The sequence below is a fragment of the Bufo gargarizans genome, chromosome 2 (assembly GCF_014858855.1).
Source record: "Bufo gargarizans isolate SCDJY-AF-19 chromosome 2, ASM1485885v1, whole genome shotgun sequence".
Taxonomy (NCBI): domain Eukaryota; kingdom Metazoa; phylum Chordata; class Amphibia; order Anura; family Bufonidae; genus Bufo; species Bufo gargarizans.
Window position 1 is genome coordinate 526,346,895 of NC_058081.1, and position 26,146 is coordinate 526,373,040.

A 26,146-nucleotide genomic window follows, 5' to 3' on the forward strand; every position below is an offset into this window, starting at 1 on the left:
GGGGTCCCATGGTTACTTGTGTACAAGGATGGCTGGCACACACGGGCACTACCAGGCAGCATCTTGGACCAATTCAGAATTCCTGCATCAAGCAGGTCCCGCTGAAAGGGTTAACACGTCACCTTAGCAATAGCCAATGGCGGGCGAGGCCGGGGAGAGGGCGTTGCAGGAAAACACACGTTAGGTGACAGCAGCTCTCTCCTCCCACTCCCTCTATCACAGCAGCACTGTAGGGGGAAGCCTGCGATCATGGCAGAGGGCGACTAGGATCGGCACCAGCCCAGGATCGCCTGGTTCCCCGGCTGGCACTGCCCTCACACCGTTCTCTGCCCGCTCCGGCCATTTTGCCTCTTTCCCCCGGGATAGCATTGTGCTTTGATGAGAAGAAGCGAGGGAGGCAGGGTGTCTGCAAGATCCTGGCATGAGGTGGACATGGAGGAAAGAGCCTGGCCCCTCCAGCCTGAGAGGTGAGGGGGCATGCAGTAGGCATCACTGATCCCTGTGTGTGACTCTGCCCTGGCTGGTGCCTCCATTGTGCTCTGCTGGAGGAGATCGGCTCTGCATTAGCAGCCATGCTGCCCGGGGTCGGGGTGTTTGGCACCAGCCTCACCTCCAGGGTCATCATCCCTTTGCTGAAAGACGAGGGCTTCTCCGTGAAGGCTCTATGGGGCAGGACGCAGGAGGAGGCTGAGGAGCTGGCCAAGGAGATGAGTGTCCCCTTCTATACCAACCGCATCGACGACGTCCTGCTGCACCAAGATGTGGACCTGGTGTGCATCAACCTGCCCCCTCCTCTCACCAAGCAGATCGCCGTCAAAACCCTAGGTGAGTCCTGTGCCCACAGCGGCTGGCACCCCTGCACCTGATACCACAGTGCAGGCCTTATTGCTGGAAGACTGGCATCATGGTTGGGTTTATTGTAAGGGCGTGAACCAACTGAGTATTAGTCCTGCCAATGGGGGTTTTTGCAGGGTAGTTTAGGACGCCTTCACACACTGCAGATTTTGTTGCAGAAAATTCTGCCACTGAAAATCCGTTCAATTTTCTGCGGCGTGTGAAGGCGCCCCTTATAGTTACTGGCACTTGTCACATGACATGATAATTGTGCCTTGTGTGTAGTGTTTATATTGTATTGGGCTGTAGTTTATACCAGCTCTGGAGACATGGATGACCGCATACTCCACTACTTTTAGTCACTTACCTGTGATCAGGTGAAATCCACAGAAAATATGTATATAACTGGTGCAGACTTTTCTGCCGATTTGTGGTGGAGTTTTCTGCCGCAGATTACATTGTGTGTGCACATTCGTTAAAGACGACTTAGGGTACTTTCACACTAGCGTTTTTGTTTTCCGGCATTGAGTTCCGTCCTAGGGGCTCAATACCGAAAAAGAACTGATCAGTTTTATCCTAATGCCTTGTGAATGGAGAGCATTCCGTTTAGGATGCATCAGTTCAGTCACTGTACGGTTTTTGGCCGGAGAAAATACCACAGCATGCTGCAGTTTTCTCTCCGGCCAAAAATCCTGAACACTTGCCGGAATGCCGGATCCGGCATTAATTTTAATTGAAATGCAAAACGGATCCGTTCTTTCCGTCCGCGCATGCTCAGACCATTAAATCTGTGGAAAAATAACTACCGTATCCGTTTTTCCAGATGACAACCGGAAAGACGGATCCGGTATTACAATGCATTTGTGAGACGGATCCGCATCCGGATCTGTCTCACAAATGCATCTGTTTGCGTCCAGACTGCCTGCCGGAATCCTCTGCCGCAAGCGTGAAAGTATTTCAAAAAGTGTTTAGAGCAATTTACACAAAGAGTTATTGCTGTTTAAGGCTACATGCACGCAAACGTTGTTTGTTTCCGTGTCCGTTTTGTTTTTTTGCGGATAAGATGCGGACCTATTCATTTCAATGGGTCGGCAAAAATGCGGACAGCACACTGTGTGCTGTCCGCATCAGTATGTCCGTTCCGTAGCCCCGCAAAAAAAAATAGAACTATGTCCTATTCTTGTCCGTTTTTTTCAGGCATTGTTACAATGGATCCGCCAAAAAAACGGATGGCATACGGATGTCAGCAGGTTTTTTTTGCTCTATCTTTTTGCAGAACGGAGGGATTGCGGACCCATTCAAGTGAATGAAGCCACGATCCCTATGCGGCTGCCACACGGCAGGTGCCCGTGCTTAGCGGACCGCAATTTGCGGTCCACAGCACGGGCACGGGCTTCACACGGTCATGATCTATATTCAGAATAGGTTATCAGTATCTGATCAGTGGGTGTCTGACTCCCGGCATCCCTCTTGTTTGAAGAGGCCATGGCGCTTCAGTAAATGCTGTGGCCTCTTCCTAGGCCATGTGACGTCACGTTTGTTAGTCACATGGCCTAGGCGCAGCTCACAACCATTCAGATGGATGGGACTGAGCTGCAATACCAAGCACAACCGCTATCCAATGGACTGCACTGTGCTTGGTAAGTTGCGATGAGGCCACGTCGTTCACCAAAGCATGGGGCCTCCTCAAACTACTGGTCCGACTCCTGGCACTCCTGTAATTCAGATACTGATGAGGTATCCTAAGAATAGATCATCAGTGTAAAACATTTGGAAAACCCCTTTAAGACCCCATCACCTAAACTCATTCACACCCCAGCCCTAAAATTCAGACCCCTAAGCAGACAGAAAAAAAATGAAAAGATATACACCTGGGACTGTGTGTGCATTAGTTCCTCTCTTGACAGTGGACCTGCTGTCATTTTTGCATTGGAGAAGACATTGCCCTCCCCTAATTCCTGTATGGCATGAAGCCTCGTCTGGACAACTAGCATCCTTACTTCAGATGCACGGTCTGCCAGTTGAGGACCACTGTTGAATCTGGCCTTTACAGAGAGAGTTGTTTCCATTGGTTTGTGATGGTCATCTGGAAGTTTCGACTTCAGGAGACTATATGCAAATGGTGGACATCTTGGTGTACAAACACAATAATGCAGAAGCCTGAAGGCCCAAATCTTCAAAAGGCAGGAGCTTTGAAGTCACAGATAAAAAAAACCGCTTTGTTATTAATTAAATGAGTTTGAGTATTCTTCTAACCTGAGACGGTTCTCCAACCGGTCTGAATCCAGCCTTCATCTTCCAGACTTCAACGCTGGAGCTCTGGTTGGTTGATATGAACAAGGACACGTTCTCTGAGACGGTTTACAGCATGTGACCAGGGTGCCACACACCGGTAGACCTCTGTCGTTACACCTGTGGCAAGAAGCCAACACTCAAAACCATTTTAGTAAAAAGCTGTAAATCTATGCCAACAAATGCCATCCTGGTTTCACCTGGGCACAACGAACGTCAATTCAGTGGTCAGTAATGAGGAACACAGTGAGAAGTTGCTTATGGCGGTGATACATGTTGTAACGCTGGACGGTTATTTCAGTAGTGTGACTAAATGTGGCACTTACTGTACTGTCTGGGCGTCACGTACAAGACTCACTGGGCTGCAAAATAGCAATGGCAGTGATGGTATTGTGACTGTAATACATATTAGCAGGTCATAAGCTGGCACACATGGTATGATTCCTAAGGTTTCAAGTCATTCAGGTAACTGTGGTGACTTTTTTATCATTTGCTTTGATTCTGTCTAAAGTTGGCCAAATATTGTACATTAGCTTGACTTCAGTCGGACCAGACATCCATATTATGTTGCCCCCCCCCCCCCCCCTCAACTGTTTCCGGGAGATGTCAGGGAAGAGGACATTGGATTTTAACCTTCATGAGGTTCACACCGCGGTAATTCACAGACGTGTGCTGTACCCATTCATTTTAATACGTGTATCTGTGATTTCAGCACAAAAGATTGCTCTATTTTGTCCGTGTTTACGGATCCATCACGCCCATTATAGTTTGAGTCTGAAAAAAACTGACCCAACACAGACGCCATCCGCGTTTCATCCACGTTTCACAGACCATTTATAGGAGATGCTCTGAAAATGAATTTTCAGCTGTGCAGTGTCTGTGGTACACGGATGACACACGGGCCAAACACGAATTCTTCACAGAAATGTTCACGGATGAATCACTGACCAACTTATCACGGATTTGAACGGATGGACACGGATGTGTAAAAAAGGCCTGATCCTTTTGTTGTCAGAGGAGATAAGCCACCGCTAGAAGTGTCTGGCAGCGGCTCACTCCCCACTCCTTAGTGAGAAGACATGCCTGCTCTGCTCAGTTCTGTAATGTGTATGGCCGGCCTAGCATCTATGTTATGGTGCCCACTGTTCTCCAGGGAAAAAGATTGAAATTATGATATCAGACTCCAACCAACATCATTCCACCTGCATGGCACAGTCACGTTGCGATGCAACTGCGCTGCAGGGGAGGACAGCGCTGGTAGTTGGTCCGCATTGTTAAAGGGTGCGCTGTATTGCGGGTGCTGCGCAGCGATTAACAGTACAGACTGATTAGTTCAAGGGGTATTCCCATCACATACAATGGGGGCATATCGCTAGGATATGCCCCCATTGTCTGATAGGTGCTGGTCCCACCTCTGGGACCCGCACCTACAACGAGAACGGAGCAGGGAGAGCTGTAGCTGGTGGATCCCGGATTTCCCGAGGGTCCGTCCACCACTAATCGCTGCTCCCTGCTGCTCCCATAGAAGTGAATGGGAGCGCACCGCGCACGCGCGGCCCCTGCTCCCGTTCATTTCTATGGGGCAGACGGAAATAGCCGAGCCACCATTTGGCTATTTTCGGCGGCCCCATAGAAATGAATGAAGGGCGGCTGCGCATGCGCAGTGCGCCCTCCGTTCATTTCCTCGCTCTGTTCTCATTATAGGGGCGGTTCCCAGAGGTGGGACCTGCACCTATCAGACAATGGGGGCATATCCTAGCGATGGTAAAACCCCTTTAATTGGAAATGGCTTGGGTTCGTGTGGTGTTTCTGTACTGAACCGCAGCGCAGCCGCAGCGCGCCGTGTCCTCTTTGTTCTCTTCGAAATCTCGTTTACATTTTTAATCTCTCAAGGACACAGCTGCTTTGATCCTTGAGGTGACAGATTTAGATTTTTGAATGGCACTATTTTGCGGTATGTAGAGTGTATAGTGGCAGTTATCTTTATTACACAGGTAATCGTTGATACGATTGTTCATCCCCATGCAGTTTTCACTTGCTTATGCATTAAACATGCGACCACTTGACAAATGAGCATCAGTTTGTGGGGTGTCTGCAGGTTTACACAGCGCAGTGACCTGGGGAGTGTTCGTCCCGATCATCGTACTATAAGGGCCCTTAGAAATGGTAGTGACTGCACAGGGTGGGATAGTTCGACAGGAACTGCAGTGACAGGAAATGAGCATGACAGGACAGGGACTCGCAGGGACTGTGTTCTATGTGGTGCTTTACATTAAAGGAAGTCTATCACTGGGAGATTCACTGTTACACCAGGCACAACGCCTTGTAGGGCTAGCTGTCATGATACCTAACTTAGCAATCAATTGCTCCATTCTGGAGGAAAAGTACTAAGCCATATGCAAATGAGAAGTTAAGTGCACTGAGGGCAGGTCCAAGCCACTCAGTGCACCCTGAATCCTCCTGCTTCCTCTGACAGGGTTTTCCTCTCCTTGATTGACAGGGCCAGGTTCCTGTATAGTCATCTTACCTAGCACTGTCAATCAAGAAGGAGATGGCGGGGCTAGCAGAGAAAGCAGAAGGAGCAAGGGTGCACAGAGTGGCTTAGGCCCGCCCTCAGTGCGCCTGATTTTTGATGCGTTTTTTTGTTCACTTCAGTACAAAGCTGCATTTTCAGCTTAAGTTTTGGAAGCAAATATGCGCCAAAAAGCATGTGGAAAACGCACAAAAAATACATGGACTTACATGGAGCATTTTTTTTTAGCTTTCTATTCATTTCAATGGGAGATTTATGCCCCAAGATAGGACATGCTGCTTCTTTTTTCTACAAGTGCTTCTTCCCATTGAAATGAATGGGAGGCTGTTCTGTGCTGATTTTGAGACAGAAACGCACCAAAATCAGCGCCAAAAGAATTCTATGTGAACTGGCCCTTACACAAAATAAACCTACTGGAACCTATACCAGTCTGTCATATACAATACGACCATTGATTTCATTAGCGCCAGGGAATCTGGGTTAAATAAATAATACATGCAGCCAGTCCATATGAAGGAGTTGCTATGCATGCGATTTTCCTCCGATGTAAAAGAATGGAGGTCAGTAAAGCAATATACACAGTGCTACTCTATTGAACCATGTACTGCAGGTGGAAGCACAATAATCCCTTGAAGGGGTATTCCATATTGCTATGATATGCTGCTATTTAGTGATGGGTGGGGGTCCGACCGCTACGTACAGTTATTAGGCTCAGAATAGGACCACCAAAACCATTACAATTATGTAACTGGCAGGACGACAAGATGTATACTGAAGATACGTAGTCGTATATCTATATCCCTTCCCCTGTATGTATACACCTGTAGCATTAGTTCATTCACTTGTCCATTGTCTCCTTCTGCATCACATGAGGCGATACCCTGCCGAGACCCTCCATATGCCAGGCTTCTATTATATGAGATACAGACCCTCTCCTCCCTGGAGCTTTGTGCAGATTACTTCCATTGAGGTGGAGAACACAGGATTTAGCCGTGGCTCGTGGCTCTACACATGGCAGGCAGCAGCTTTGTGTGAGATCTTCCGTCACCAGAAATTCCAGCTTTTCCACATTGCTTCCAGGCGATGGTGACTTGTGACCTAGTGCAGTGATTCGGTAGGTGTTTACTTTTGCATATGACCTTTTTGTGGTTATTTGTCTTTAGTCAGTCGCTAGTACTGTGAACTATTGGAAATGCTTAGATTGCCTCCTATTAGTCCTGCCTTCAAGAAGAAGATGGACCCTTGTAACCAAGACAGTCCTTGATTTAGTACAGCCAGTTGTCAAAGATATCAGGACCACCTAAAACTCCCACCACCATTGGTGAGCTTTAGAGGTCATCCCACCTTCTGCATTTTAGAATTATTGTTGTCTTCTGTCAGGGGTATAAAAAGTAACCGCAGGGTCCCATAGAAAAGCATGAAATGGGACAACAATCCACCACGAGCACCTTCACAGCGAGTTCAGAGTATGGAAAGTTTCATTATTATTTTGGTCTTTAAAAGTGATGTCTCAGTACAGGGATAATGTCTATAAGGCCTTTTTTTCCGTTCCATTTTTTGCGTTCTGTATACGGAACCATTCATTTCAGTGGATCCGCAAAAAAAAACGGAAGGTACTCCACATGCCTTCCGTTTCCATAATTTCAGTTTTTCCGTTACGTTCAAAGATAGAACATGTCCTATTAGGGCTCGTTCACAACAGACGTGTGCTGCCCGTTCTGCAATACACGGGCCCCGTTCCTTGTGCATTCCGCATCACGGATGCGGACCCATTCATTTCAATTGGTCCGCAAATCTGGAGATGCGAAACGGAGGCACGGAACACTACGGAAGCACTGCGGAGTGCTTCCTGGGGTTCTGTTCCATGCCTCAGCACCGCAAAAACATAGAAAATGCTCTATCTTTTTGCGGAACAGAGGGATCGCGGACCCATTCAAGTGAATGGGCCCACGATCCCCATGCGGCTAGGCCACGGTTGGAGCCCGTGCATTGTGGTCGTGTGAATTAGCCCTTATTGTCCGCATAACGGACAAGGATAGTACTGTTCTATCAGGGGTCAGCTGTTCTGTTCCGCAAAATACTGAAAGAGCCATATGGTCGTGTGCATGAGGTCTAAGGCCCGTGGCCGTGCTGCAGCCCGCAAGTTGCAGGCCACAATGCACAAACACCGACAGTTTGGCAGCCGCAGCGGATCGCATACCCATTCACTTTAATGGTTCCGCAATCCGCCCATTCAGCAAAAAGATAGTACATGTTCTATCTTTTTGCGGAACGGAAGTATGGGACAAAACCCCACGGAAGCACTCCGTAGTGCTTCCGTGGCTTTCCGTTCTGTGCTTCCGTTCCGCACCGTTCTGCATTTCTGGATTTGCGGACTCATTGAAGTGAATGGGTCCACATTTGTGATGCGGAATGGCGCCCATGTATTGCTGATCCGCAAATGTGGTCTGCAATACGGCCATGGGGCACACGTTCTTGTGCAGGAGGCCTAAGGGTCCATTCACACGGCTGTAGAATGTGTCCGGATCCGTTCTGCAACATTCTCTATAAGGCCGGAAGAGATGCGGACAGCACACAGTGTGCTATGTATACAATATATCGATCGGCACTGCGGGAAATAGAGTGGTGGTGCTCGTGTCCGAGGGCAGGCGTCCCATGTAGATAATAGGAAGAACGGACCGGCACTCGATGTTAGTATATAATCTTGTGATTTATTGTCACATTCCAGTGACGGCGTTTCGGCATACAATCTGCCTTTATCAAACTGTCACAGTTTGATAAAGGCAGATTGTATGCCGAAACGCTGTCACTGGAATGTGACAATAAATCACTAGAATCTAGATTATATACTAACATCGAGTGCCGGTCCGTTCTTCCTTTTAGCTCACAGTGTGCTGTCTGCATCCACATTTCCGGAGCGCGGCCCCAATCTTCCGGTCCGTGGCTCCTGAAAAAAATAAAACATGTTCTATTCTTGTCCCCAATTGCGGACAAGAATAGGCAGTTCTATGGGGGGACATTAATGATGTCACAGTACAGGGATAATGTCTGTAATGGTCTATAATGATGTCACAGTACAGGGATGATGTCTATGATGGTCTATAATGATGTCACAGTACAGGGATGATGTCTATGATGGTCTATAATGATGTCACAGTACAGGGATAATGTCTATAATGATGTCACAGTACAGGGATAATGTCTATAGTGATGTTACAATACAGGGATAATGTCTATGATGGTCTATAATGTTGTCACAGTGCAGAGATAATGTCTATAATGATGTCACAGAACAGAGATAATGTCTGTGATGGTATAATGATGTCACAATACAGGGATAATGTCTGTAATGATGTCACAGTACAGAGATAACGTCTATGATGATGTCACAGTACAGAGATAACGTCTATAATGATGTCACAGTACAGGGATAATGTCTATGATGATGTCACAGTACAGAGATAATGTCTATGATGATGTCACAGTACAGAGATAATGTCTATGACGGTCTTAATGATGTCACAGTACAGGGATAATGTCTATAATGATGTCACCATACAGGGATAATGTCTATGATGATGTCACAGTACAGAGATAATGTCTATGACGGTCTTAGTGATGTCATAGTACAGGGATAATGTCTATAATGATGTCACCATATAGGGATAATGTCTATGATGATGTCACAGTACAGAGATAATGTCTATAATGATGTCACAGTACAGAGATAATGTCTATAATGATGTCACAGTACAGGGATAATGTCTAGGATGGTCTATAATGATGTCACAGTACAGGGATAATGTCTATTATGATGTCACAGTACAGAGATAATGTCTATTATGATGTCACAGTACAGAGATAATGTCTATGATGATGTCACAGTACAGAGATAATGTCACAGTACAGAGATAATGTCTATGATGATGTCACAGTACAGAGATAATGTCTATAATGATGTCACAGTACAGGGATAATGTCTATAATGATGTCACAGTACAGGGATAATGTCTAGGATGGTCTATAATAATGATGTCACAGTACAGAGATAATGTCTATAATGATGTCACAGTACAGGGATAATGTCTAGGATGGTCTATAATGATGTCACAGTACAGGGATAATGTATATTATGATGTCACAGTACAGAGATAATGTCTATTATGATGTCACAGTACAGAGATAATGTCTATTATGATGTCACAGTACAGGGATAATGTCTATAATGATGTCACAGTACAGAGATAATGTCTATAATGATGTCACAGTACAGAGATAATGTCTATTATGATGTCACAGTACAAGGATAATGTCTATAATGATGTCACAGTACAGAGATAATGTCTATAATGATGTCACAGTACAGAGATAATGTCTATTATGATGTCACAGTACAAGGATAATGTCTATAATGATGTCACAGTACAGAGATAATGTCTATAATGATGTCACAGTACAGAGATAATGTCTATAGCGATGTTTCCTCCCTGGAGTTGGATCATTTTGCTATCTGTAGTTTGAACACTTCCTGTAGAATTGACCTTCTGGTGAATGTCACTAGCTTTATACAGAACATTAGCCATTTCCTTTTTTCTGATTTTGGTGGGACCAGCTGACCATTCAATGTTTGAGGACCTCCCGACGGCAGATGTTAGGGAAGAGAAGGATCGGGCAGGTGACAGCGACTTGCCCCCGTCTCCCCATTCAGAATACAAGCATGCTCTGCCAAATGAATGGCATTTTGACTTTTAAATTCATGCTGGTCCATAGAATAGTCCATAGAATAGTATAGACAGGCTACACCCAGCACGGCATTCATTTCCAATCATGCAGGTTGTAGACTAGAACGCTCTAGTCTAGTGAGGAGTGACTATGTAATCACACCCACCATGTTGTTAACATGAAGCTGAACTCCTGTACTCAGTATATACACAACCTTTTAGAAGCCCGCCGTCCATATTCTCTATATCTGTCCTTTTACATACTGATCAATTGGCCTGACCTGGTTTCCAAGAAAAGCTGGTTTGTGGTCTGTAACAACCAATCACAGTCCAAGTTTCATCGCCTTTCATTGTAGTTTAGAAAATGTGAATTGAGCTCTGGTTATTATGGGCATCAACGTAACTTTTCCTGTGACATGCTTCATCCATGAGACCCGTTTATGTATAGATTATCCACAAAAGTTACTCAACTTTTGTAAGGTCTGCAGCGTAACAAGGACAGTGAGGCCCTGAACTGAATCACCTTGCTGCCGCTACCTACTTGCAGTACAAGCCCTAAGCGGCAGGACCACAACTCGTCGATGTTCCCTACACTACTAAGTGCCGAGACAGACAAACAGACACGCAGACAGACAACACAATCAGGCAAACTCTAGAGAAAATGGCGCAAAACCAGACAAGCTACACGGTACTAAAATGTGAAGCAGAGAAGGGTCCAAGACAAGCTGAGGTCATAAACACAGGAAGCAATCAGGAACAAGGGTGTAATGGAATAAACGCTAGTGAGCCACAAGAGACTATCACTGGGAAGGGACACAGGCCTTTAAAGATCAAATGCAATAGGAGGTTTAAAAAGAGAGCCTGGTCCCCTGACCAGATTCTGGTCTGTGCGTGTCTCAGGGGTGCGTCTCATGTTCCCTCAGCAGCACAGGGGAGAAGGGAGCAGTCTCTCCCTCCCTCCTGTGCCGCTGCTGCCACCAATGAGGAGAGAGGGGCTTTAAGTTACCAGGCTACATAGAGCAGCGCCCAGGGATGTCCGTGTACTTACTATTATTCCTGGGCACCGCTCCGTTCGCCCACTGTGCCCCCATTACTGTCTCCTGCTCTGTATGCTAATTACTACTATCGGAGCAATGGGCTGGAGACATCAGCTTCTCTCCTGGGCGTTTCTTCTCCCTGGCTGTAGCGCTGTCCAATCGTAGCGCAGAACGTCATAGCAAGGAAGAAGGAACGCCCAGAAGAGAAGCTGATGTCTCCTGATTGCTCCAAAAGTAGTAATTAGCATACGGAACAGGAGACAGTAATGGGGGCACAGCGGGCGAACGGAGCGGCACCCAGGAATAATGGTAAGTGCAGGGAGATCCCTGGGCACCGCTCTATGTAGCCTGCTCATGAAAGCTCGTCTTTAACTTTTAATACAGGAGGCAGGTGCCGGCAGCTGAATCGCATAGCCGGCACCCTGCCTCTGACAGGAGGGTGGATCAACGGCAGTTAACCCCTCAGGTGCCGCACAGAAAAAATAAAAATAAAAACTGCGCGATTCGCCATTTTTTAAAATGCGGAATGCACGTGGCTTTTATGGTGTTTGTATTTTTTTCGCATGGTATCGAGTATCGCAATACTTTTTTATGGTATCAAAAATTTGGTATCACAGCAACTCTATGCTGGAGTAAAATGCACCAAATTTATGAAGGGACACAGGCCTTTAAAGAATGCTTAAAGCGTACCTGAGTTTTCAAAAAAAAAAATATTGCACAATGCCTGTGCTTCTTTGTACAATCATAATTGTGAAAGAGCAGTGATGGTTGGGCTTCCCTACTGTCTCTTTCAGCCATATTATTCCCTGTTTCAGGTGCACAGCTAGATGCATTTCACTCAGAAGCAGAGAGGCATCTCCTTTCTGCCCATGCTGTACTGCTATGACATCCTTTTCCTTACTTCCCACTATGTTTGTTTTCCGCAATGGAGCTAATAGAACAGATAAGGATATAGAAAGACAGAAGGCTCCTGTGATGTTCAGAAGCTGTGTAGAAGCAGTTTTACAAGGTCAGCTAGCTCTGACACGCTTCCTCTCAGCCGCCTTCTGTGTCACTGTTACTAGGGATGGATCTTGCCATGACTTTACAGTTTTTTTCCAGGTGGATCCAGGCATATTTTTTTAATTAAGTGATTAAGAGTCATTCTCTATTAAAATGAAAGGAAATTGTGTGAAAGTATAGTGACTCTTACACAGTAATATAATATTGTATATTCTACTAACATAAAACGCTAAATAGTGAAGATTGAAACTTTGGAATTGCTTGTAAAGCACAAGAGTGACTTTAGGATCATTACAAGCTGCCTTTGACGTTCACAAAGGACCGTCTGCCCTATGTAGTGAATGATGGTGACTAATGCCGGTATTTGTACTACGGTAATTCAGAGGTGGTAGTTTGCTCTACGTGTGGTTCTTCTGCCATTTCTACAGATTTATGATGGTTATCTTCACCTGTGCTCTACAAGGTTCATATGCTATACTCATACCGTGGGCTTAGGCTACTTTCACACTAGCGTTCGGGTGTCCGCTTGTGAGCTCCGTTTGAAGGGGCTCACAAGCGGCCCCGAACGCATCCGTACTGCCGTAATGCATTCTGAGTGGATGCGGATCCGCTCAGAATGCATCAGTCTGGCAGCGTTCAGCCTCCGCTCAGCAGGCGGACACCTGAACGCTGCTTGCAGCGCTCGGGTGTCCGCCTGGCCGTGCGGAGGCGTGCAGATCCGTCCAGACTTACAATGTAAGTCAATGGGGACGGATCCGTTTGAAGATGACACAATATGGCTCAATCTTCAAACGGATCCGTCCCCCATTGACTTTCAATGTAAAGTCTGGACGGATCCGTTCAGGCTACTTTCACACTTAGAATTTTTTTTACAATATAATGCAGACGGATCCGTTCTGAACGGAGCCACCGTCTGCATTATATGAGCGGATCCGTCTCAGACGGATCCGCTCTGAACGCAAGTGTGAAAGTAGCCTTAGTTCACAATTCAGTTATTTGCATCAGTTATTGTGAGCCATAACTAGTAGTGAAGGCACTCAATGATAAGGTATAATGGATAGCTTTCCTCCTGTTCTGGGTTTTTGACCCGCACCTGGTTTTGGCTCACAATAACTGACCAACTAACGGAAGTGTAAGAAAGCTTTCTCAAACTTTGAAGCACATGTCAACCTTTGAACAGCATTTATAGACTGTAGATAGTTATTTTTATTCTACATAAAAAGCTGGGTCACTATGCAAATTAATTGCATTACTTATCTTGTACCCATCATGAGTTACATTCTGCATTATACTCCAGAGCTGCACTCACTATTCTGCTTGGGGAAGGGGGTCACAGTGTACATACATTACATTACTTATACTGTACTGATCCTAAATTACAACCTGTATTATACTCCAGAGCTGCACTCACTATTCTGCTGGTGGAGTCACGGTGTGCAATAAATACATTACTTTTTCTGTACATCCTGTATAATACTCCAGAGCTGCACTCACTTTTCTACTGGTGGCGTCATTATGTACAGACATGACATTACTTATTCTGTACTAATTCTAAATTACATTCTATGTTATACTTCAGAGCTGCACGCAGTAGTCTGTTGGTGAATCACTGTATACATACATTACTTATCCTCTACTAATCCTAAATTATAGACTTTGTTATAGACCAGAGCTTCATTCATATTTCCTCAGGCTTTAGAACTGGCTCTCCAGCAATCTTTCCTGTATCACCGCCCCTTTCCTTAGGTGCTTTGCTAAGCTGTTAGTGATCTGTATGATGAGAAGTGTGCATTGTTTCCTATGACATCCAGCAGAATTGCGAATACAGCTCTGGACTATAATACAGGCCATAATTCAAGATAGTAAAAAACTTAATTTAGAATTACTTTACTTTCTTTGCTTACTTTACTACTTAGGATCGGCCATCGATATCTGATCGGGGAGAACTGCCCTCACCCCTGCCGATCAGGTATAGCTCTGTCGCTGGAAGCTGGAACTAACACAGCATAGTCATCCTTTTAGTAGAGGTAGCTTGTTTCTACAGTACTGCTGTTGGAACCCCACCGATCAGCTTATGATGGCCATCAATTAGTAAAGGCTGGACAACTTATTTAATATCGATTAAAACTATATGTGAAATTTTGTTTAAAGGGGTTGTCTCACTTCAGCAAACGGCATTTATCATATAGACAAAATTATAGGGGTTATGCCATGGCTAATGTAAAATCATCATATAGTACATGACAATACCTTTCTAACAAAGCTAGAACCAGCCTTGTATCTCACATGGATCCAGAGATCTCTCTAGTCATTGCTCTGCTAGATTTCTATCAAGCTGAAAGCTCAAGGTGAGTGTCTTTTCTACAGCAGCTAAGGAGGCGTGTCCATGCTCTCCTAATCACAGCTCAGGGGGCGTGTCTCAGCTCTCCCTATCACAGCTCAGGATGCGTGTCTCAGCTCTCCCTATCACAGCTCAAGAGGCAGTTGAAGGATGAAACTGAGCATGTGCGGCCTGCTCAGTGAGCCGGACAGAGGTATAAGAAAAAAATAAACTGCAGGTGGCGCTATATAGATACATTTTACTGAATAACTCAGATGCTATGCTACATTTTTAATTACATGCAATTACAAAAGTATTGAGATTCAGGTGGTGGTTTGAAAACTGTAGAATATTTTTCATTGGACAACCCCTTTAATACAAGACACTTACTAATGTATTGTGATTGTCCACATTGCCTCCTTTGCTGGCTTGATTAATTTTTTCCATCACATTATACACTGCTCGTTTCCATGGTGATGACCACCCTGCAGTCTAGCAGTGGTCATGCTTGCGCACTATAGGAAAAAGCACTGGCCTCTTTGGGAGCTTCCATCCCGGCCACCTTGTGCTGCAGCGGTGATCGTAACCCCTGGATATGTGCAATCTATAATGTGATGGAAAAATAAACCAAGCCAGCAAAGCGGGCAATATGGACAATCGCAATACATTAGTAATTAGTGCCTGGTATTCATGTTGTCTAAATGATTAATGTAATTTAACATAGTAACATAGTTTATAAGGCCAAAAAAGACACCTGTCCATCCAGTTCGGACTGTTATCCTGCAAGTTGATCCAGAGGAAGGCAAAAAAAACCTGTGAAGTAGAAGCCAATTTTCCTCACTTAAGGGGAAAAACATTCCTTCCTGACTCCAATCAGGCAATCAGAATAAATCCCTGGATCAACGACCCCTCTCTAGTAACTATAGCCTGTAATATTATTACGCTCCAGAAATACATCCAGGCCCCTCTTGAATTCCTTTATTGTACTCACCATCACCACCTCCTGAGACAGAGAGTTCCATAGTCTCACTGCTCTTACCGTAAAGAATCCTCTTCTATGTCTGTGTACAAACCTTCTTTCCTCCAGACGCAGAGGATGTCCCCTCGTCACAGTCCTCGGGATAAACAGATGATGGGATAGATCTCTGTACTGACCCCTGATATATTTATACATAGTAATTAGATCTCCCCTCAGTTGTCTTTTTTTCTAATGTGAGACACCTCCTTTAACTACCTCAGGACCGCTGTACGCAGGATTGCGTCCTGCCGGCGGTCCTGCTCTTCTGGGTGGACGCATATACGCGTCCTCCCGCGACAGCCGAGATTTCCTGTGAACGCGCGCGCACAGGCGCGCGCGCTCACAGGAACGGAAGGTAAGCGAGTGGATCTCCAGCCTGCCAGCGGCGATCGCTCGCTGGCAGGCTGGAGATCCGAATTTTTTAACCCCTAACAGGTATATTAGACGCTGTTTTCATAACAGCGTCTAATATACCTCCTACCTGGTCCTCTGGTGGTCCCTTTTGTTAGGATCGACCACCAGAGGACTCAGGTAGGTCAGTACAGTAGCACCAAACACCACACTACACTACACCCCCCCGTCACTTATTAACCCCTTATAAACCCCTGATCACCCATGATCACCCCATATAAACTCCCTGATCACCCCCCTGTCATTGATCACCGCCCTGTCATTGATCACCCCCCTGTCAGGCTCCGTTCAGACGTCCGTATGATTTTTACGGATCCACGGATACATGGATCGGATCCGCAAAAAGCATACGGACGTCTGAATGGAGCCTTACAGGGGGGTGATCAATGACAGGCGGGTGATCACCCATATACACTCCCTGATCACCCCCTGTCATTGATCACCCCCCTGTCATTGATCACTCCCCTGTAAGGCTCCATTCAGACGTCCGCATGATTTTTACGGATCCATGGATACATGGATCGGATCCGCAAAACACATGCGGACGTCTGAATGGAGCCTTACAGGGGGTGATCAATGACAGGCGGGTGATCACCCATATACACTCCCTGATCACCCCCCTGTCATTGATAACCCCCCTGTAAGGCTCCATTCAGACGTCCACATGCGTTTTGTGGATCCGATCCATGTATCCATGGATCCGTAAAAAATCATGCGGATGTCTGAATGGAGCCTTACAGGGGGGGTGATCAGTGACAGGGGGGTGATCACCCTGATTACCCTGATCACCCCCTGTCATTGATAACCCCCCTGTAAGGCTCCATTCAGACGTCTGCATGCGTTTTGTGGATCCGATCCATGTATCCATGGATCCGTAAAAAATCATGCGGATGTCTGAATGGAGCCTTACAGGGGGGGTGATCAGTGACAGGGGGGTGATCACCCTGATTACCCTGATCACCCCCTGTCATTGATAACCCCCCTGTAAGGCTCCATTCAGACGTCCGCATGCGTTCTGTGGATCCGATCCATGTATCCATGGATCCGTAAAAAATCATGCGGATGTCTGAATGGAGCCTTACAGGGGGGATGATCAGTGACAGGGGGGTGATCACCCTGATTACCCTGATCACCCCCTGTCATTGATAACCCCCCTGTAAGGCTGCATTCAGACGTCCGCATGCGTTTTGTGGATCCGATCCATGTATCCATGGATCCGTAAAAAATCATGCGGATGTCTGAATGGAGCCTTACAGGGGGGGTGATCAGTGACAGGGGGGTGATCACCCTGATTACCCTGATCACCCCCTGTCATTGATAACCCCCCTGTAAGGCTCCATTCAGACGTCCGCATGCGTTTTGTGGATCCGATCCATGTATCGATGGATCCGTAAAAAATCATGCGGATGTCTGAATGGAGCCTTACAGGGGGGGTGATCAGTGACAGGGGGGTGATCACCCTGATTACCCTGATCACCCCCTGTCATTGATAACCCCCCTGTAAGGCTCCATTCAGACGTCCGCATGTGTTCTGTGGATCCGATCCATGTATCCATGGATCCGTAAAAAATCATGCGGATGTCTGAATGGAGCCTTACAGGGGGGGTGATCAATGACAGGGGGGTGATCAGGGAGTCTATATGGGTGATCACCCCCCTGTCATTGATCACCCCCCTGTCATTGATCACCCCCCCCCCCCCCTGGTAAGGCTCCATTCAGACATTTTTTTGGGCACAAGTTAGCGGAAATTTTTTGTTTGTTTTTGTTTTTGTTTTTTCTTACTAAAGTCTCATATTCCTACTAACTTGTGTCAAAAAATAAAATCTCACATGGATGCACCATACCCCTCACGGAATCCAAATGCGTAAACATTTTTAGACATTTATATTCCAGACTTCTTCTCACGCTTTAGGGCCCCTAAAAAGCCAGGGCAGTATAAATACCCCACATGTGACCCCATTTCGGAAAGAAGACACCCCAAGGTATTCCGTGAGGGGCATATTGAGTCCATGAAAGATTGAAATTTTTGTCCTAAGTTAGCGGAAAGTGAGACTTTGTGAGAAAAAAACAAAAAAAAATCAATATCCGCTAACTTATGCAAAAAAAAATAAATTCTAGGAACTCGCCATGCCCCTCATTGAATACCTTGGGGTGTCTTCTTTCCAAAGTGGGGTCACATGTGGGGTATTTATACTGCCCTGGCTTTTTAGGGGCCTGAAAGTGTGAGAAGAAGTCTGGGATCCAAATGTCTAAAAATGCCCTCCTAAAAGGAATTTGGGCCCCTTTGCGCATCTAGGCTGCAAAAAAGTGTCACACATGTGGTATCGCCGCACTCAGGAGAAGTTGGGGAATGTGTTTTGGGGTGTCATTTTACATATACCCATGCTGGGTGAGAAAAATATCTTGGTCAAATGCCAACTTTGTATAAAAAAATGGGAAAGGTTGTCTTTTGCCAAGATATTTCTCTCACCCAGCATGGGTATATGTAAAATGACCCCCCAAAACACATTACCCAACTTCTCCTGAGTATGGCGATACCACATGTGTGACACTTTTTGCAGCCAAGGTGGGCAAAGGGGCACCTTTCGGATTTCGCAGGCCATTTTTTACACATTTTGATTGCAAGGTACTTCTTACACATTTGGGCCCCTAAATTGCCAGGGCAGTATAACTACGCCACAAGTGACCCCATTTTGGAAAGAAGACACCCCAAGGTATTCCGTGAGGGGCACAGCGAGTTCCTAGAATTTTTTATTTTTTGTCACAAGTTAGCGGAAAATGATGATTTTTCTTTTTTTTTCTTTTTTCCTTACAAAGTCTCATATTCCACTAACTTGCGACAAAAAATAAAAAATTCTAGGAACTCGCCATGCCCCTCACGGAATACCTTGGGGTGTCTTCTTTCCAAAATGGGGTCACTTGTGGCGTAGTTATACTGCCCTGGCAATTTAGGGGCCCAAATGTGTGAGAAGAACTTTGCAATCAAAATGTGTAAAAAATGCCCTGCAAAATCCGAAAGGTGCACTTTGGAATATGTGCCCCTTTGCCCACCTTGGCAGCAAAAAAGTGTGACACATCTGGTATCGCCGTACTCAGGAGAAGTTGGGGAATGTGTTTTGGGGTGTCATTTTACATATACCCATGCTGGATGAGAGAAATATCTTGGCAAAAGACAACTTTTCCCATTTTTTTATACAAAGTTGGCATTTGACCAAGATATTTTTCTCACCCAGCATGGGTATATGTAAAATGACACCCCAAAACACATTCCCCAACTTCTCCTGAGTACGGCGATACCAGATGTGTGACACTTTTTTGCTGCCAAGGTGGGCAAAGGGGCACATATTCCAAAGTGCACCTTTTGGATTTCACCGGTCATTTTTTACACATTTTAATTGCAAAGTTCTTCTCACACATTTGGGCCCCTAAATTGCCAGGGCAGTATAACTACGCCACAAGTGACCCCATTTTGGAAAGAAGACACCCCAAGGTATTCCGTGAGGGGCATGGCGAGTTTCTAGAATTTTTTATTTTTTGTCGCAAGTTAGTGGAATATGAGACTTTGTAAGAAAAAAATAAATAAATAAAATCATCATCATTTTCCGCTAACTTGTGACAAAAAATAAAAAGTTCTATGAACTCACTATGCCCATCAGCGAATACCTTAGGGTGTCTACTTTCCGAAATGGGGTCATTTGTGGGGGTTTTCTACTGTTTGGGCATTGTAGAACCTCAGGAAACATGACAGGTGCTCAGAAAGTCAGAGCTGTTTCAAAAAGCGGAAATTCACATTTTTGTACCATAGTTTGTAAACGCTATAACTTTTACCCAAACCATTTTTTTTTTGCCCAAACATTTTTTTTTTATCAAAGACATGTAGAACAATAAATTTGGCGAAAAATTTATATATGGATGTCGTTTTTTTTGCAAAATTTTACAGCTGAAAGTGAAAAATGTCATTTTTTTGCAAAAAAATCGTTACATTTTGATTAATAACAAAAAAAGTAAAAATGTCAGCAGCAATAAAATACCACCAAATGAAAGCTCCATTAGTGAGAAGAAAAGGAGGTAAAATTCATTTGGGTGGTAAGTTGCATGACCGAGTGATAAACGGTGAAAGGAGTGTAGTGCCGAAGTGTAAAAAGTGCTCTGGTCATGAAGGGGGTTTCACCTAGCGGGGCTGAAGTGGTTAAAGGTACTTTCACACTAGCGTTGTTCTTTTCCGGCACTGAGTTCCGTCAAAAGGGCTCAATGCCGGAAAAGAACTGATCAGTTATATCCCTATGCATTCTGAATGGAGAGTAAGGGTACTTTCACACTTGCGTTGTTTGATTCTGGCAGGCAGTTCCGTTGCCTGAACTGCCTGCCTGATCAGGCAAACTGTATGCAAATGCATGTCATTTTTCTGACTGATCAGGCATTTTTCAGACTGATCAGTATCCTGATCAGTCTGAAAAATGCCTGATCAGTCAGAAAAATGCATAGCAATACCGGATCCGTTTTTCCGGTGTCATCAGGCAAAACGGATCCGGTATTATTTTTTTTCCTCATTTTTAAAGGTCTGCGCATGCGCAAACCAAAAGGACGGATCCAGCATTCCGGTATTTTGAATGTCGGATCCGGCACTAATATATTCCTATGGAAAAAAATGCCGGATCCGGCATTTTAGGCAAGTCTTCAGTTTTTTTTGCCGGAGATAAAACCGTAGCATGCTACGGTTTTCTCTTTTGCCTGATCAGTCAAAATGACTGAACTGAAGACATCCTGATGCATCCTGAACGGATTACTCTCCATTCAGAATGCATGGGGATATGCCTGATCAGTTCTTTTCCGGTATAAAGCCCCTGGGACGGAACTCTATGCCGGAAAAGAAAAACGCTAGTGTGAAAGTAGCCTAAAATCCGTTCAGGATGTCTTCAGTTCAGTCTTTTTGACTGATCAGGCAAAAGATAAAACCGTAGCCAAAAAAACTGAAGACTTACCTGAATTTTTTTCCATAGGAATGTTTTAGTGCCGGATCCGGCATTCAAAATACCAGAATGCCGGATCCTTTCTTCTGCGCAGACCGAAAAAAAGGTGAATAAAATAAATGCCGGATCCGTTTTCCCGGATGACACCAGAAAGACGGATCCAGCATTTCAATGCATTTTTCTGACTGATCAGGCATTTTTAATACAGATCAGGATCCTCATCAGTCTTATAAATGCCATCAGTTGGCATATACGTTTTGCCGGATCTGGCAGGCAGTTCCGGCAACGGAACTGCTTGTCGGATCACTCTGCTGCAAGTGTGAAAGTAGCCTGAATGTTTGAGATGGAATTTCTGTGGTCCTGTAGTTTGTGGAATTTTTAAGATATACATTGTGTCATGAAGAAAGAAGATTGGGTGTTGTTAAAATTAGGCCTGTTATTTTCCAGCACTTGTGTAATGAATACATTAGTGACAGTGCTGTAGAAGTAACCTGTCCTTTAGGAACTTTACTATTTTTACTGTTTATGTACAGCACTATTACTATGTGTCTCTGCTACTTCACAGCGGTTATAAAATTCTTTCACATTGAAGTGACTCATCGCTATAAAGCCTTAAAAGGAAGCTTTGTGTATGGGGTGTACGCCGCATGCCAGATACCAGCATATTTGTGTATATGGATGTCTGTGTGGAGCTGAGATAACACGGTCTGTTATTCAGACTCGAGATATATACACACTGCATGAACAAAACTGCTGGGGCACCTACATCTTACACCTACAGGAGCTTTTATGACATCCCAGTCATTAAAGGGGATGTCCGCTTTATTTATATTGATTACTTTTCCCCCGAAAAGGTCATCAATATCAGATTCGCAGGGGGCCAACTGCCGGCACTCCTGCTGATCAGCAGTTCGAAGAGACCGCAAGGTGGGTAGACGTGCTGCCTTCTCTTCATTGTTTACCTGCTCGCCGTCCAATTGCAGTGGTGAGCAGGTGTAATTACAGCTCAAGTGATTAAGGGGTGTCCTAATACTTTAAAGAGCCTATGACCGCATGATCAACCCAATGAAACCAGGCATACTGCCTGGTAGGGTTGATCATGCTGATTAAAACAATACCTTTCTTTTGTGTGTATGATAAACAGCTGCAGAGATATCTGTGTTTTTAGGGCTCAGGCACACGAGCGTGTGTGCCCCATGCCCGTATTGCAGACTGCCCACGCTTCTGTGGGATTTCAGTCTGTGCCTCTACAGTAGAACATATCCGGAACATATTTTGCAGAATATGGGACTGGAGTGGGACTCGGCCGGTACCTGTGCATTGCGGATGACTATTTGCGGTCCGCAGTATGGTGCACATATGCTTGTATGCATGAGCCCTTATTGATATGTAGATTATTGGAGCATTGCTTTTGTAACACCCTTCTGCTCTGCAATCTCCTACCCTCCACTTGGTGAGAATGGAGGTTTTCTATGCTTAGAAAGCTAATACATATTACTAGTTTAGAGACAGGCTGAATTTATGATTATAAAGACACCAGTAATATATATTAGCTTTCTTTGGCTACTTTCACACTAGTGTTAACGTTTTCCGGTATTGAGTTCCGTCATAGGAGCTCAATACCGGAAAAAAACGCTTCAGTTTTGTCCCAATGCATTCTGAATGGAAAGCAATCTGTTCAGGATGCATTAGGATGTCTTCAGTTCAGTTACTTTTGCGGTATTTGGCTGGAGAAAATACCGCAGCATGCTGCAATATTTTCTCCGGCCAAAATTCCGGAACACTTGCCATTAAAATGTATTAATGCTGGATCCGGTACCAAGTGTTTCGGAAAAACGGATCCGGTTTCCCGGTCTGCTCATGTGCAGACCTTTAAATCTGTGAAAAAGATAAATACCGGATCCCTTTTTCCGGAGAGATCCGGTATTGCAATGCACTTGTCAGACTGATCCGCAAACAAATAATATCCGTTTGCATAAGGATTTCCGGATCCGGCAGGCAGTAACAGAACTGCCTGCCGGATTTTTCTAACTCTAGTAAGTACCCGAAGTATAAAAAAACACTCCTCTCAATATGATAAGATTATAGCCTGGAGGTAAGTGGTCAGCCTTGCATATAGATGTCTCAGGTTCAAATCCTAGGAGAGACTTAGGCTACTTTTACACTAGCGTTGTTTGAATCCGGCGTTCAATTCCGACACCGGAACTGCCTGCCGGATCCGGAAAAACGTGTAAAAACTGATTACATTTGAATCCTGATCAGGCTTTCGATCACAATGGAAAAATGCATTGGAAAAAACGGATCCGCCATTTATGGACTTTAACATTTTTTTCCTATTTTTCGGGTTTAACATGCAAAAGCCGGATCCCTTTTGACTGAACACATGGCGCCGTTAATGCAAGTCAATGGGAAAAAAGCCTGATCAGGCGTTCAGTCAAAGTGTTCAGGATTTTTGTCCGGAGGTAAAAATACTGCATGCTACGTTTTTCTGAAAAGCCTGATCAGTCAAAAAGACTGAACAGAAAACACCCTGATGCATCCTGAACGGATCGCTCTCCATTCAGAATGCAATAGGATAAAACTGATCAGTTCTTTTCCGGATTTGAGCCCCTAGGACGGAACTCAGCGCCGGAAAAGAAAAACGCTAGTGTGAAAGTAGCATTTTTTTCTTTAGTTATTATCTTTCTTCCTCATTTAACCCACAATAAAATAGCTATAGCCTTACTATATTGAGAATAGAGGTTTTCAGTACTTAGAAAGCTAGTACATATAGCTTGTGTAGCCACCTTTAGAGGAACTTGTACAATGTGCTTTTGACTATTTATTACAACTGAATCCTATGATTATTAGCGTTGCTTCCAACAATGGATGTATACAATATGACTGAAATATGCATCACACGACTTATAGACCGGTCATACGATCTGCATCTGCAGTGTGATGACATGTGGGGGAAAAGCATGAGTGTATTGTCACCAGTCTCATTTTGACCACATAGATTATGGCCATAGATCCAAGAATTGTGTCAGGACATAACACTGGAGCAGGGTCATATTGCTGTGTCGTCTTATGCAGCCATTACCATAGCTAGTTTTTGACGTGGAGATGCATGACAGTGAAAAAACCTGATGTTTGTGTAAATTACGTTAATTTATCAAAGGGTTTTTCCAGTTTTGCCAAATATTGCCTATTCGTTGTATGATGTAAGATTAACACAGCTTTCTAATACACAGTGGGGGAGGATTTATAAAGGAAACTGTTATAAAGGAAAACTGGCTTAGTTTCCCATAGCAACCAATCAGATTACACCTTTCATTTACCAAAGGAGCGCTGAAAAATGAAAGGTGGAATCTGATTGGTTGCTATGGGCAACTAAGCCAGTTTTCCTTTACACCAGTTTAGATAAATCGTCCCCACTGTGTATGAATTTCTCATCTCAGATCTCCGCTTGTTGGCACTGAATTGGGAATCCTTGCTGTTTGCAGTACTTTTAGAGAATAAAAGGTCTGTCCTGCAATCGCTTTACATGACCAGGACGGATTTTCATCCTTTGAAAGGAAAGGGTCAAGTCAGTGAAGTAATCTTTTTCCACCATTGTTTTATTTACCTCAGAGAAGCCCCAAAAAACTGTCTAGTCTGCGGCAGGTCCGTCTTTTTAAGTAAGTTTCCCTGGGGGAATTTATGAAGGCTTTTACACTCGTTTTTTGGGGTATATAAGCTGCAAACTCTTCTTTTATGCCTTTTTTGTGACTTTTTGTTTATTTGTCGTGTTCACCACTTTCCTAAAAAATAGATGGGAGTGAGCGGGGCCTATGCGGGCCAACAAATGTAGCATTACTTTTACACCAGAAATCTACGCCAGCACAAGCGCCAAATGTATTAGTAGGCATGCCAAAAACAGTTTGGGGAAGATTTATCAAAACTAGTGTAAAGAAAAACTGGCTTAAAGGGGTTGTCCACTGTTTTTATATTGATGACCTTTCCTCAGAATAGGATATCAATATCAGATCGGCGGGAAGCGACTCCGGCTGCTTGAAGAGACCGTAGCGCTCATATGAACGCTGCTTTCTCTTCTATGTTTACCTGCTCAGCTCAGACGTCCCTATTCACTTCTATGGGATGGCTCTTTCCTAGTTAAGTGACTACAGAGCCGTCCCATAGAAGTGTAATTACACTTGCTCACCACTGCGGTTGTGATGGCGAGCAGGTAAATAGAGAAGAGAAGTCAACTCTGACAAACGCTGCCTTCTTCGCCTGTATGATGGTCTACTAAAGTCGAATTAGTGAAGTGCCAGTCAATGGGCTGATGAAGTTCCACTTCTGAAAAGGAGCAAAGGATGCACGGTATTGAAACATAGAAACATAGAATGTGTCGGCAGATAAGAACCATTTGGCCCATCTAGTCTGCCCAATATATCTGAATCCTATGAATAGCCCCGGCCCTATCTTATATGAAGGATGGCCTTATGCCTATCCCATGCATGCTTAAACTCCTTCACTGTATTTGCAGCTACCACTTCTGCAGGAAGGCTATTCCATGCATCCACTACCCTCTCAGTAAAGTAATACTTCCTTATATTACTTTTAAACCTTTGCCCCTCTAATTTAAAACTGTGTCCTCTTGTGGTAGTTTTTCTTCTTTTAAATATGCTCTCCTCCTTTACCGAGTTGATTCCCTTTATGTATTTAAAAGTTTCTATCATATCCCCTCGGTCTCTTCTTTCTTCCAAGCTATACATATTAAGGTCTTTTAACCTTTCCTGGTAAGTTTTATCCTGCAATCCATGTACTAGTTTAGTAGCTCTTCTCTGAACTCTCTCTAGAGTATCTATATCCTTCTGGAGATATGGCCTCCAGTACTGCGCACAATACTCCAAGTGAGGTCTCACTAGTGATCTGTACAGCGGCATAAGCACTTCACTCTTTCTACTGCTTATACCTCTCCCTATACATCCAAGCATTCTGCTTGCATTTCGTGCTGCTTTATTACATTGTCTTCCCACCTTTA

The 26,146-nt window shown here is 44.7% G+C and overlaps 1 protein-coding gene across 1 annotated transcript in view; it reads left to right on the forward strand.

Annotated features, from left to right (window-relative positions):
- Positions 1-209: 209 nt before the first annotated feature.
- Positions 210-26,146, forward strand: part of LOC122928525 (glucose-fructose oxidoreductase domain-containing protein 1) — an 87,406-nt gene continuing 61,469 nt past the window's right edge. Inside the window, exon 1 of the mRNA XM_044281451.1 lies at positions 210-825. Within this exon, the coding sequence (XP_044137386.1) occupies positions 573-825 (253 nt within the window). The 5' untranslated portion in view covers positions 210-572. The remainder of the gene's footprint in view (positions 826-26,146) is intronic.